Source organism: Gracilinanus agilis, chromosome 4, assembly GCF_016433145.1.
Source record: "Gracilinanus agilis isolate LMUSP501 chromosome 4, AgileGrace, whole genome shotgun sequence".
NCBI classification, from domain to species: Eukaryota; Metazoa; Chordata; class Mammalia; order Didelphimorphia; family Didelphidae; genus Gracilinanus; species Gracilinanus agilis.
In genome coordinates, this window is record NC_058133.1 from 45,384,735 (window position 1) to 45,400,048 (window position 15,314).

At 35.8% G+C, this 15,314-nt stretch overlaps 1 protein-coding gene across 1 annotated transcript in view; it reads left to right on the top strand.

Moving 5' to 3' along the window:
* Window positions 1-7,961: 7,961 nt before the first annotated feature.
* Window positions 7,962-15,314, top strand: part of LPAR3 (lysophosphatidic acid receptor 3) — a 94,349-nt gene continuing 86,996 nt past the window's right edge. The window contains exon 1 of the mRNA XM_044672615.1: window positions 7,962-8,712. Within this exon, the coding sequence (XP_044528550.1) occupies window positions 7,977-8,712 (736 nt within the window). The 5' untranslated portion in view covers window positions 7,962-7,976. The remainder of the gene's footprint in view (window positions 8,713-15,314) is intronic.

Below are 15,314 nucleotides of genomic sequence, written 5' to 3' on the forward strand. Positions count from 1 at the left end.
ATACCATTTTGTGATCTTTCATCAGTACTATATCCTCTACTAATAGTACTAAAACTTACTGGTCTTCTGGGAAGGATTTGTTAGCCTACATTGAAGAGCAGAGCAAGGTAGGGGTATAGGATTATAAGATCCTTTTAGGATCCAAAATGCACCCATTGTAGGTTACATTTAAAACTGACCCTCAGTTATCTGGATAACTGGTCTGATGCAAATCAGAGAATCTTAGCTTTTTAAGGAAAGGTCTAGTTCTTTAGGAATGAGAAGTGAACTTACTTCTTATTGTATTGAGAGTATTAAATCCTGCTTCCTTCCCCCCCCCCTTCACCTCAGTAGATGTTAGCTTTATATAAAGTAAATAGAGATTTTGAATATTTTGTCAAACTTAGAAGGCAGTATGGAAAGAACCCTGGTTTTAGATAGAGTCAAAGAGTCTGGGTATGACTTCTACACTTATTATTTGTTATCAGTATGACCTGATCAGTTACTTAACTTTTCTGGGGTCTCAGTTTCTTCATCTGTTAAATGAGAAGGTTGTACTATAGTTCCCTCCCATCTTAAACCGATGGACTGATGATCCTATTTACTTATAATGAGAGGACATTTATTTAGCATTTTAATATTATAACACTCGCCTCGATTATGCCACATCCCCATTTTGGTTTGATTTGTTATCAGCAAAGGTTAAAATTTAGAATCCTTTTTGAATCTGTGTGTATGTGTGAGGTAATTAATAAATTTTAAAGTACTTAGTATAGTCAGTAGTCCCCTCCGCTATCTGCCATCCCCAAATCTTTTTTCTATTATTCTTACAGTGGCAGCTTTGTGGTCACTTTGGTAGTTCTTTAGACAAGTTGTAAGTGATCCTATAAAGGTTACCCTTCATTTACCTCTGGCTGGGCCAAACAGAAGGAAGACAAGAAGAACTTGGAGAATTTCAAGACAGTAACAAAAGGAACTTCAAGAGAGTAACCGTAAAAAGGCCATTGCCCATGCTGAAAGCCTTTTTGTCAAAATATCCCAGATCCAGAACTCAGCTGTCATGGTTCCATATATGAAAGTCAGCTTGGCATAGTGGTATAGAGTTCAGAAGACCTTGGTTCAAGCCCTGCCTTTGTCACATACTGGTTGTGTGACCCTGGGCTTACTGAGACTTACTGTCTCAAATGCCCCAGAGCAGTGGTGTCACCCTCAAATAGAATCAGATCCCTATGGCCCACGTTGATTTAGAAAACCACAAAATAACATTATTGTTGCTCATTTGTTTCAGATGTAACCTCATCTAGAATTTTCTTGGCAAGGATACTAGAATGCTTTGCCATTTCTTCTCCATTTCACTTTACAGATGAGGAAACTGAGACAAACAGTTGAGTGACTTGCCTTCACACAGCTTGTAAGTGTCTGAGTCTGGTTTTGAACTCAGAAAGATGAGTCTTGCTGACTCCAAGCTCAGCATCCATTGTGCCACCTAGCTGCCTATCAGATTAACATTATCTACTTTTATTGGGTATTTATTTACTTTGTGAAACATTTCCCAATCTGGATCAGCTGGCAGAGCTGCAATGGGGAAGGTAGTTTTCTTCCTCAGGAGTTCCCTCCCTCTACAAATTAAATCAAAGGACTGGTCCAGAATACAGAGTGTCATAAATTTTTTTTTCACTGGTATTAAGACTTCTGGGATACACTGTCTTTCTACAGAGCTAGACAGCAAATCATTTATCCTGTCTTCCCTCTTATTTATCTTCTAGATTGCTTTTGTGTCTCCCTCTTCTCCTTTTACTTTTGATCCTCTCGTCCATTCTTCATTTCTTTCTGCCCATCCTCTCTCTTTCCTAAGAGGCAGGGTGATGCTTAGAAGACCTGAGTTCATATCCGATCTCTGTAACTTACTTGTTTTGGACAAGTCTCTTGACCTTTGGGATCTCTTTGCCTTTTCTTTAAGAAGAGAAAGGGGTTGAACTCAAGTACTTTGATATTCCTTTCCAGCTCTCATGTAAATGTAGGCTTTTTTCCCCTGTCTGATTCATCTTTTTCCCCCCTTCCTTTTTCTCTTTGTTTATTTGCTTAACCTAGCAAAAGCCTCCCCTTCCTTTGTCTCCATTGACACCCTCTTCCCATTTTGTTTGGAGTTAGGGAGGTGGAAGTGGGAAAGAGAAGGCAGAGAAAGAGAAATGCCAACCTAGCCTTTTTATTCCAGTCCTTGGAAAGTAGAAGTATTAAAAATAATAACAGCTAACATTTATATGGTGTCTACTATGTGCCAGATACTTCACTAAGAGTTTTACATATATGATTTCATTTGATTCTCACAACAATTCTGGGAGGTAGTTATTATCTCCATTTTATTGCAGAGGAAACTGTGGGAAACAGAGGTTAACTGGTTTGCTCAAGATCAAACCTTTAGTAAATGTCTGAAGTTTGACTCAGATCTTGCTGATTTGAAGTTCAGCCCTCTATCTGCTGAGCCATCAGCTGTCTCAATATCACAGGAAGTTCAGAAGCACTAGATGAAAAGGGATCCCATCTAGGTTCAAAAAATTAAAAGCTGGTGGAGAGCAAAGTTTTACAGACTCTTTATCTATGGGAAGGAAGATAGAGATGTAAAGCATTTGTTCCTATTCTCCCTTGTTATTTCAGTTATCCTTGGCTTTCCTGTCTTCTGGAGATATATGGTCCCAAACAAATATATTTGGGGAGAAGGGAGATGAGATGAATTGGCTTGGGGAATGTGTACTGAGATTGTCTTCTGTTGCTTTATCTTTCCTTTAGGTTGGACTCAAATATTGCTGTTTGTTTATATTTTTCATCTCTTCTCTCTACCTAATCAGATTTTAAGCAAGCAGGCATAGTCCTGCTCAAAGTTGGAAATCTAAGTCATTAATGAGGATTTGTTGGATTAAATAGAAATTTTTTTGCAAAGATACACCAACGTTTCTGTTAGGAGGAAGAGAACAAGGTGCTCATAAGCCAGCCAAGAGCAGGAGGGCATCTCCTTGTCTTGCAGGATATAGCTGGATATAAAAGTCACTCAAGTGGTTTAGAAAGGGCCTCATTTTCATAATTGTTTCCACATTACAGGCTTGCCTGCTGTTTTCTTGGAGAACTATGTTCTGGGAGAGTCTAAATGAAGGCTTTGCTCATGTAGCTTTCATTCGGGCACCATATATAGACTTTGTAAACCATCATTTTATGAAGTCTTTAATTGCCGAGCCCTGACATTGTGGTGACAGACTGAATCTTTAGCAGTTTGGGATGGTGCTGGATCAGTCTGGTCAAGCCTTTTGAGTCTTTCAGTGTCTAAAAAAAAGTTTAGCAGTTGGAAAGATTCAAGTTTGCTGGATTTTACAGACTCTAACCCACCCCTCCATCTCAGCATGGTGTGGCCAGTTAACAATGAAAAACAATGAAATATATTTGAATAAAGGCATGGATTTCTTTTTTCATGATCTTTAATATTGTACAGAAACACACAAGATATTTAGAAATTAAATAGAATTAAATCCCCCAAAGAAGTCAATTCACAGTTTCATGGTTTAATGATAATGATAGTTAGCATTTATACAGTGCTTTAACACCAGCCAATTGCTCTACAACAATCTTACTCTTTACAAACAAACAGCCCTGTGGACTAGGTGCTAAATGCTAGTCAGGATGAGAGTTATTTGTATTTTTATAGAAATATAAATTTAAATTATTAACAGTGAGTATTTATATAGCTTACATGCTTTTGAATATATAATCCTACATAACATATTTAAAATAAGTTGGTATAGTTATAGAAGTGCTAATTACTACCTATAGATTACGTATTTATAGAAATGTTTATATAAATATAAATTATATTAGCAAAGCATATATTTACATCACTCATATGCTTATGAATCTATAGTAGTGTACAGCTTATAGATGTAAAATGATATAGTTATGGAAATGTTAAATATGAATTATATATATAGTTGTATGTGCTTATATAACTATAAATGAAATTATACAATGTTTATGTAGATTATATATTTATCAATGTATAACTGTATGTAAACTTCCATTTACAATAAGCCAATAGTGCTAAGTGCTTACTCTAGAAAGGTTTATATAAATATAAATCACACAAAATTGTATTTATAGAAATGTGTTCTTAAATATATAATTATATATAAATTTGCATGTTTAAAATAAATTTGTTTTAACATAAATGCTGGTTATAATCAGTTATTTATATTTAAATAAATATATAATTTTAAATGACAAAATAATTTATGCTCATACATTATATATTTGTAAATATATAATTTTATACAAACTTATTTTAAAATAAATTTGTACTTTTTATATACATGCTGGCTATAAAGAGTTATTTAGCATATGAGAAGTTTTAGTAGATAATAGTCATTCTATTTTTTTTTTTAAACCCTTGTACTTCGGTGTATTGTCTCATAGGTGGAAGATTGGTAAGGGTGGGCAATGGGGGTCAAGTGACTTGCCCAGGGTCACAAAGCTGGGAAGTGGCTGAGGCCGGGTTTGAACCTAGGACCTCCTGTCTCTAGGCCTGGCTCTCACTCCACTGAGCTACCCAGCTGCCCCTAGTCATTCTATTTTAAATTTTCCATTATCATTGTGACCATTTATATCTTCTCTCCTGGATGCATATTCTAAGTCTTGGATTTGTGCTTAAGTTTGAAAGTACTCAACAAATACTTCATTCTCTGGTGGTATTTTATTGATGTTTAAGTCACCCCCAAAAAAGACTCTTAAAAATGTTTTCAGAATGGTAGATAGACATGTTTTATTTTAGCAAGAAGTCATTCGTTTATCATTAACAGCTGATTTGATGGAAACTCTCTGCCTTGATCATTTTTTGGTGAGCAAAGCTAATCATTATTCACCTAAAATTTATTAAGTCCTCTAATATAAGAGTTTGGCACCATCCAGAAGAGCAGAATTCAAAGGAAAACTAGAAGAATGGGTCACAGGAATTTCCTTTATTCATTTTATAATTTTTGTGATAATGTCTTATAGCACCAAATCTTTCTCTCTCTCTCTCTCTCTCTGACTCTGTCTCTGTCTCTTTGTTTTTGTCTCTGTCTCTGTCTCCCTCACTCTCTCTCACACACACACATGCACATACACAAAGTGATTTTATCTTAACAGACCGGAAATAACTGGTTACTCATGTGGGAGTTATGTCAGAGTGGCTGTCTGTGTGCAGCAGTCAGATCACTGGCTGGTTAGAGCAAAGGTCAAAATTAACATCAAATTAGAAGAAAGTATAATGATGATAAGACATAGCCTGCACTTTCAATAGCTCTGACCTGACCTATTTAAATAACCCATGGACTGTGACAAATGGCAAATGGTTAAAAGCAAAAACATAGACTCTTGATTATTACAGTTTTTTTGAGAAGTATAACCATTATAAAACAATTGCCACAATGCAGGGGCCAAAAGAGCTCAGAAATTGCTTCAGCCAGTAAACACTTGGCTTTGCCTAGCTGAGGGACATCAAAGCTAAGATCCACATTTTTAAGGGGATTTATTCTTTTGCCTAAGCGTTATAAAGGAAGATGGGGAAATATTATGAGTACCATCATCTCCCAAACCAGAGCAAAGAGGTGGACAAACAGGCTTACATACTGGATGTCCTCGGTGTTCCTAGGTGTATCCTAATGTCTCAAAAATTATTTTGTAACTCCTTTTGAATTTTTTAAAAACATTTATTAATATTCATTTTTAGTAAAGTTAACATGGTTACATGATTCATTCCTTTTGAATTTTTAAAGGAAAAGTTTACTTTTTAATTAAAGAATTTATTGTTTTAGTTTCCTTAGTTGGATGAATAAAAATGGCATCCTTTGTTTTTCAGAAAATGGTAAATATTAACCTAAAAAAATAAGATCCCCGCTGTGTACATTTGTGTGCTACAATGCTCAAATGACATATTATAAAGTGTTTTGCAAATCTATTTTTATATACATAGACACACGTGCACATCTCTAGTGGTCCAAAAGTCTTGGAGTATGTGCATATGTCTATAGGTCTGTACATATAGATCTCTTTATGTCTTCAGATATATCCACATTCTATGATTATATAGATACATATAATATATGGAGACATGCATTATGCCTATATAAAATATACGTACGCATGTATCTGTGGTGCCTCAAAGGTCATAAGTTTTAAGAGCTTAAAATTGCCCTAAGGCTTTGGGGACACCCTGTTTACATGTTGCTTATCAATATTATTATCATTATTATTATTATCATAATTTTTGTACCTAAACACCCTGCTGTAAAGCTCCCTGATCATTTTTACTGAAACACATACTCCAAAGGTGTTAAGTTTTTGTTTCCCAGGAGTACAGCCAGGCTTGAAGATTAATGAAGTGAAAGACATTGAGGTTTTATTCCATCATGTAATAGAAATTCTAAGGACTATGGCTTACATGCTAAGATACATTGGAAAACAAGCTTCTTTGATCCCAGTTTCTGGAGTAAACTATTAGTTCTTATGGTTTGCAAATACATAAAGCCTTGATATATTTTTACTCTGGAAAATAGTCCTGAGTTTGAAACTAAATTTCAAATTAGAATTGTGTTTCTTCTACTGGAGTAAGTTGAGTAAAATAATTGACATTTATATAGGTTAAAATATTTTATTTACGTGAGTTCAGCAACTCTGGGAGGTTGTTATTGGTTAGTCTCATCTGACTTTGTGACCCACTCTTCTATCCTCCATTATCTCCTGAAGTCTGTCTAAGTTCATGCTTGTTACTTCCATGACATTATCCATCTTGTCACTCTGCTGTCCCCTGCTCCTTTTGCCTTCAATCTTTCCCAACATCAGGGACTTTTCCAATGAATTCTGTCCTCTCATTATGTGGCCAGAGTATTTAAGCTTTAGCAGTATTTGACCTTCTAATGAATATTGGGAATTAGTTTTTTAAAAGTTTTGACTGATTTGATTTCCGTAACTTTCCAAAATACTCTCAAAAGTCAAGTGTTGATTCTGCATTTCTCAGCTTTCCTTATAGTCCAATTCTCACAGCCATACATTTGCTACTGGATAAACCATAGCTTTGACTATTTGGTAATAACTATTCTATAGTAATAAAATAAGATATCTAAAATAAAAAGGAAATGCGTTACCATCTTGTTTTCTCTATTGTAAGGACTTAGATCAGTGCCTGGTACACAGTTGACATTTAATACACGCTTATTTTCATCTTTTATTTATTTATTTTCGGCAGTGCTTTCTCTCATTTATTTATTTATTTATTTGTTTATTTGTTTATTCATTCATTCATTCATTCATTCATTCATTCATTTGTTTATTTATTTATTTGTTTATTTATTTACTTGTTTGCTTGTTTATTTATTTATTTGTTTGTTTGTTTGTTTGTTTGTTTGTTTGTTTATTTTTAAAGCCTTACCTTTCATCTTAGAATCAATACTGAATATTGGTTCTAAGTCAGAAGAGTGGTAAGGATGAGCTTAAAGATTAAGTGACTTGCATAGGATCATGCAGCTAGACAGTGTCTGGGATCAAATTTGAACCCAGGACCTCCTTTCTATAGGGCTGACTCTCAATCCACTGAGCTACCTAGCTGCCCCCCCTCCCCTAGAAATGTTTATTGAATAATGGACTGTTAGGTCTTTTCCAGTTGGCATAGAACTGAAATGTGTATGTATTTTCTCCCCTTATTAGAATGTGAATTTCTAGAAAGAAGGGATTATCTCAATCAATCAATATCAGTCAATAAACATTTATTAGGCACTGTGCTAAATGCTGGGAATACAAAAAGAGGCAAAAGACAGTGCCTGTCTTCAATGAATTTACAATCTAATCTTGCTTTTCTGTATAGTGCTTCAGAAGTGTTTTTCTTTTGGTCATTTATTTGTCCATTCTTCCATACTGATGCATTCTTTGTTTTTTTTTTTTTTTATCTGTTTCCCTCTTAGGCTATCCAGCCCTCCTCCATAATGAACGAGTGTCACTATGATAAACGTATGGACTTTTTCTATAACATGAGCAATACTGACACTGCAGATGAGTGGACAGGAACCAAACTTGTGATCGTTCTCTGCTTTGGGACATTCTTTTGCCTATTTATCTTTGTTTCCAATTCTCTGGTCATCGCAGCTGTGATCAAGAACAGAAAGTTTCATTTCCCCTTCTACTACCTGCTGGCTAACCTCGCTGCTGCAGACTTCTTTGCTGGAATCGCTTATGTGTTCCTCATGTTCAACACTGGCCCCGTCTCCAAAACATTGACTGTCAACCGTTGGTTTCTGCGCCAGGGGCTCCTGGACACTAGCTTGACGGCCTCTCTCACAAATCTACTGGTCATCGCTGTGGAGAGGCACATGTCCATCATGAGGATGAGAGTCCATAGCAATTTGACCAAGAAGAGGGTGACCCTGTTGATCTTGCTCATCTGGGCAATTGCAATATTCATGGGGGCAGTCCCCACGCTTGGCTGGAACTGCCTATGTGACATCTCTACTTGCTCCTCTCTGGCACCCATTTATAGCAGGAGCTACCTTATATTTTGGACTGTTTCCAACCTGGTGGCCTTCTTGATCATGGTGGTGGTGTACCTGAGAATCTACATGTATGTGAAGAGGAAAACCAATGTCTTGTCTCCACACACGAGTGGGTCCATCAGTCGCCGAAGGACACCGATGAAGCTCATGAAGACAGTCATGACTGTCTTAGGTAAGAGAATAGACCAAAGTCAAGTCTGCCATGACTAACTTCCTGGGATTGGGATTCCCTTGATGGAATGCTCCTTTCTCAATTGCAGACAACTTTTTGTCTATAAGTAATGGAAATGGGTTTCTTATTATTTGAAAGATGTATACAAAAAGGAAGTTCTGTTGTTTCCTAGGGCCTTAATATTCCAAAATACAAAAGTCATTTCTCAAGATGGTAATGGTGACAAGATGCCAAGAATGGCCAAGGAGTTATAACAAAGACATCATAATTACTTGACATTTAAGTAGTACATTAAGGTTTCCAGAGTACTTTATATACATTTTCTCCCTTAATCCTTGTAAGAAGTCTGGGAAGTAAGTACCATGAGTAATTTTTATAGTCCTTTTACAGACAAGGAAACTGAGGTTCAGAAAACTTAAATGACTTACCCAGTGTTAGATAGACAATAAATGACCAAGGTTGGATTTGAACCCAGGTCGTCGGCACTCCAAGACCAGGACTCTATCCACAATACTACCTTATATTTTAGCTAGATGTTTCTTGAAGAACCTGAGGATTGTATGGAATGGCATATAGGCCATAAAAGGAATATTAGGAGGAAGTTATGTGGTAGAGTGGATAGAATTCTAGAACTGGAATCAAGGAAGACCTGAGATCAAATCTAGTCCCAGACATTTAATGGCCATATAACCCTGAGCCAGTCACTTAACCCCTGCCTGCCTCAGTTTCTTCATATGTAAAATGGAGATAATAATAGCACCTACTTACTTCTCAGGCTTATATGAGAATAAAAATGAGATAATATTATAAAACACTTTGTATTATAATTTATTATTATTATACTTTATAATAATTTATATTTTCTTTGGTATCTAGCTGACATCATTTTGAAGTCAGTCTTCAAAATATAATTGTTGTAAAAACACTGTTTATTTAGGAGATGCGGATGCGATTTGTGATTTACCAAGCCTTTATTCTTTTCCTAGCTGCAACTTAGATTCCTGAGGTCTAGTCCCAACTGTCATTAATTAGCTAGATGACCTTCAAACTCAGGTATTCTCAGTTTCCTCATCTATAAAATGCAAGGATTGAATAAAGAGAATCTCTGTTGCTATTCCTCAGTGGAGCTTCTCATTACCCATTAAAGACTTCACCATAACATGGATAGGAACAAGTAAAGAAGATAAAATTCTTATAATTCATCGTCAAGATTTTAGAAAAGATTTCTCTTTAGAGAAGGTTAGAGTTTTTGCTTAAAAGTGAAGTTTGGGAATGATTGGTAGATTTAAGACCTAACCAGCATAGATAGTCAGAAATGTAACTATCAATTTTTAGACCTAAGATAAGCACCAGAAAATGTTCCTGAAGTAAGAGAGCCCTCAGAGAAGAGCCCTAGGACATGAGGATCCTTGTGGAGAAAGATAGAAGTTTCAGTACCTACCCCTGTCTGTTGGAGGAGTTTGAAATCTGGCTAAAAGTATAAAACAGCCAGCACCCTTTGAATTTTGGTGTCCCGGGACAAAGTCCTGATTGTCCCATCATCCTTACAGCTTTAGAGATAAATGAGCATTGGCCATTTGTTTTTAAATATCCCAGTTTATTCCTTGACATTAAACTTTATCATATTCAGTGAAGTAGAGAAAAGTCTAATCTGGGTTATATGCATAAAAGACAGCTAGAGATAAGGGAATTGAAAAATTTATTAAACATTGAACATTCCCAAGTTCCTCAATGAGAGAAAATTCATGTCTATCCTCTATTTCTCCTTTAAAAGAAAAAAAAATTTTGATATGTTTTTTACTGAGAGTGATCAGAGTAAACAAGAAAGTTGGTGAATGAGATAAGAGAAGTTGCGGAATGGAAGAAAAAGGAAGTTGGGCAAATTGGATAGTGTTTAGAAGAAGTCTGGTTTTTGGTGGATCAAGAAGTATTTTCTAGTGGTTGGCAAAGGATCTAGCAAAGACTGGGTCATGAAAGAATGGAGGAAATGAAATTGAGGAGCCATGTAATCTGGCTCATTCAGATTTCTCTCCTTTCAATTCCATAGGATCTTCGCATGTGTTATGGAGGACTCTTAAATAAATCTGGCTAATCAAAACTTTGTATGAACAAGGATATTCTCTGGAAAACTATTCTTTGCTGGCATTTATGTAGTGATCTGTAGTTTGCCAAGTTCTTATAGACATCATCTCATTTGAGTGAGGTAGACATGACCGGCATCAAGACTGTCATTTTGTGGATGAGGAAACTGAATTTTAGAGACATTTAGCGACTTGCCTATTTTTAAAGAGTTGGCACATTTTGGGGATGGAATTCAAACCTTTGTCTTCTTAATTCCAAGTCCAACCATATGTCTACCACATTAGGCTGCTCAAACATGCTATATAGCAATGACCATGAGGCCTTTGCTTGAATATCATCCCTGAGGAGTGGGGTAGCCCCCCACCAGCACCAAGGAAGCCTATGACCCTATGGAATAACTAATTGTAGAAAATTATCCTCTCATAAAACATTCATATTACCTTATTCTCTGGGACCAAGCTGAAAAGAATATCTAATTCTGCTTTTACATGACAACCCTCCAAATGTTTGAATTTAGCTATTCTACCCTTCCTTCTACCCCAGGGCTTCTCTTCTTTAGGCCAACCATTCCTTAGATCAGCGATGGGCAAACTTTTTAAAGAGGGGGCCAAAGGAAAGGAAATGCTCATCTGTCAGTCTGTTTCTAAAGCATTGTATTGTATCCTACTCATTGTATTCATCAGATTAGGAATAATGTCTTTCCTCGGCCAGATAGAACATTTCAGGGGGCTGCATCTGGCCCGGAGGTCATAGTTTGCCCATCACTACCTTAGATCCTTTAATGAACCTTCATATTCCGTGGCATCACCATCCTAGTTACTTTCCTCTGAATGTCCTCAGGCTTATCAATGCCCTTCTTAAAAAGTATTACCCACAACTCAATATAGAACCTGTTGTGGTTGGACCAGCAGAGATAAATAAAAATAAAATATTTTTTAATTTTAAAAAATCCTATACCATTTCTCTTAGAATTGATGCCAAGTATCAGTGCTAAGGTAAAAGAGGGGTAAGGGTTAGGCAATGGAGGTCAAGTGACTTTCTCTGGGTCACACAGCCAGGAAGTGTCTGAAGCCAAATTTGAACCCAGGACTTCTCATCTACAGGTCTGGCTCTCTATCCACTGAATCACCTAACTGCCCAAGATCCTATTAGCTTTTTTGAATATTATATCATATCATCTGGCGCTTAGTGGATAGTAATCCACTATAACTCCTAGGTCAGCATTGGTAAAGTATTGGCATACATGCTCTGTTCTTCCTCTTCCTAGTGTCCAAGAACATTTTTGCATGCTCTGCTCCTCTGTCCAGTTGCCCAAAGCAAGCATTTCCTTGCTCCACTCTTAGGGGTAATTCAGGCAGCTCACAGGCAGCTTGAAGTTGCAGTTTGAGCACACGAACTTGAAAACCTTCACCAAAGCTGTCCTAAATCTTTTCCAGATGAACTATTCTTTTTCTATCTTCACTTCTAGTTGATTCTTTGAATTCAAATGTAAGATTTTTCATATAAAACTATTAATTTTATCATGAGATCATAGACCTAGAACTTTAGGAGACCTTCGGGGCCATTTAAAATCTTAATAGATTTGGACTTGTGAGAAACTTGAGAAGACCTTTCAGGATTTTGACTCCATCGTCCAGTTTGTTAGTTCTCTCTCCTGGCTTTGAGTTACCTATGGGCCTTTTATTAGAGTGACATCTATGCCTTTATCTAAATGACTGACAAAAATGTAAAATATAATTTCTTATAATATACTTTGCTTATAATTGCCATTTCCTAAGAGTGCAGTGTTTCAGAAGTAGTCTAGCTAGTACCATCTTGTCTCTTCGTTCTGTACTGAAGAAAAGATTTAACAAAAGTCTTAAAGTAAGATCTTCATGTTCATAAGGTACCATTTTCACCAATTTTTCAAAGATGTGCATTTCTACCCTATTGTTTTTGTTTTCCATAAAAATGCTAAGTTTCTTTAGAAAGGGCATCACAAGAATTATGAGTTCAAAATTATCTCAATCAAGTACCTTAACTAACATATGAATTCTGTAGGTAGAGGACCATACTCAGATGCCTGGAGCACTTCACCAGAGACTTCTTTTCATGTTGACATTGAACTACTAATGACTTTTCTTTGGATTTGGCCGGTCAACCAGTTCCAAATAGCTTCACTGAGTTGTATTATTATCTAATTAGGTCAAGTCAATAAGAATTTATTAAGTACCTATAACGTGGTAGGTGTCGCTCCTCCATTAGAGAATAAGCTCCTTGAGAACTGGGACTGTCTTTTGCTTTCCTTTGTATCACCAGTTTAAGCAGAAGAAACTTAGTGCCTAGATCATAGTAGGTACTTAATAAATGCTAACTGACTTCAACTGCTAGGTGTTGGCAACACAAAGAAAACAGATTAGACTGGAAACTTCTTGAAGGCAGGGATTGTTTTTGTGTTTTATTTTTATGCCCAGTACAAACAATATATTTATATAGACACACACAGATATAGCATAATACAGAGTATGATGACACATAAACATAGATATTTATATTTTGTTTATATATATATATATATACATACATGTATGTTTTGGATATATGATAATCTCAGAAAGAAGGTACTGGCAGTAAGGGGATCTAAGAAAGGCTTCCTGCAGAATGTGAGTTTTTAGCTGACTTGAAACAAGCTAAAAGCCAGAAAGATGGAGGGAGAGTGTTCTAGGCATCTAGGCTACATCTTTCCACCTTTACTGGAAGAATAGCATCTGAGACTTTGTGAAATACTGTGCTAAATCTAAGTAAAATATAGTCGTGGAATCCGCCAATCAATCTGGGAATTCTGTCCAAAAAGGAATTAAGTTTAACTTTGCACAATCTGTTCTTGCTGAAGCCATGTTGGTTTTCCGACAATCACTCCTTTTTCGAGAGGCTTGCTTAAATAATATACTTATTATTAAATATTATATTTATAGTTTAAATACATTATTAAATATATTATTTATTTGAATATATTATCAAATAATATATTAAATTTATTATTAAATAATATACTTATTATACATTGCTTAAATAAAATACTCTAGAATTTTTCCAGCCATCAATGTTGAGCTTTATTGCTTTATCATTTTTAGATTCTACTGCACGGCATCGTAGAACAAAAACTAGTACTAGAAGCCTTGGTTCCAAATCCTGCCTCGGTTGTTTATCTGTGTGACTTTGGTCCTCAGTTTCTTCTACTTTAAAATGAGGTTAGACCAGGTGACCTCTAATGGCCCTTTCAGTTCTAAATTAGGATTCTGAGATCCTTTTTGAAAGTCAGGACAGCATTTGTCCTTCTCCAGCCCCTTGGTATCTTTCCCATTCTCTATGACCTTTCAAAGATCACAGACAGTGACTCAGCAATCATATCTGCCCCTTCTTTCAGTGCCCTGGGATACAGTTTGTCTGGGCCTGTTAATTTGAATGCATCAAAGTCAACTAGCTTCTCTCTTGCTATTTCCCTCTGCATTGTAATATCAAGCCTATATTACTAGAAATTAGACCTGGATTCTACTCCCAGTGCTCTCACTAATTAGCTGTGTGACCTTAAGGCTCAGTTTCTTCATCTGTAAAATGATGAGGCTGAATAAGATGATTTCTTTTATCCTTTTCAGCTCCTAAACTCAATGTTTCTACTCTAGGCAATTAAGGAGAGTAGGAGGGAAGTAAAATATGTCTGTGCATGATGTGTTACTGGGGAAGCCGCCAACACAAAATGCCCAGGATTGTCAAAACATTTAAAACCCATAGTTTCCAGTTGATGGTGGGTAGGAGTAGAAGGCCACACCTTGATCAATCAAATAAAATATGAGTAAATATAATAATTTAGAATAAAATAATAAATGATAATATGAAATATGTTAATATTATTAAACTATTAAATCATTAATACTATTGTTTCAAATTATTAATGATCATTAGTGATTAAAATAAGTAAATTCTGAAAACTATGAAAATTTGGAAAATATTTTATGTAAAAATTTATAAGCATATAAAACTTAATAAAAAAATAAATTTACTAAGAACAACATACCTCAGATAATGTGCTAATATCCTAGTGGTGTCGTGATCTCAACAGTGAGTTTTTCCTTCAACCATACAGTTTCAGATTCAGGTTGGTACAACTCAGACAAGAGTTGCACAGGATGGGTCAATCGAGAAATTCTTCTAGTTATTTGATGCCATCTTAGAAAGAAGAATTTCCATGGGCTTCAGGTCAAGTTATCAGTTAACAAACTCTGCAATATGTTCAATACCATGTTAAGAACTGGGCATGCAAAGAAGGGCAAAAAAGTCCCTGCCCACAAAAACTCACATTCTACTCTGTGGCTATTTTGTATGTTCTGATTATATGTGTTGCCTTACAAATTAGATTGTAAAGTTGTTGAAGGCAAGGGCCGTTTTTGCTTTTTTGTTTGTATGTCCAGCATTTACCAAAATGCTTGGCACATATTTAGTACATAAGAAATATTTATGGGATGACTGATTAATTCTAACTG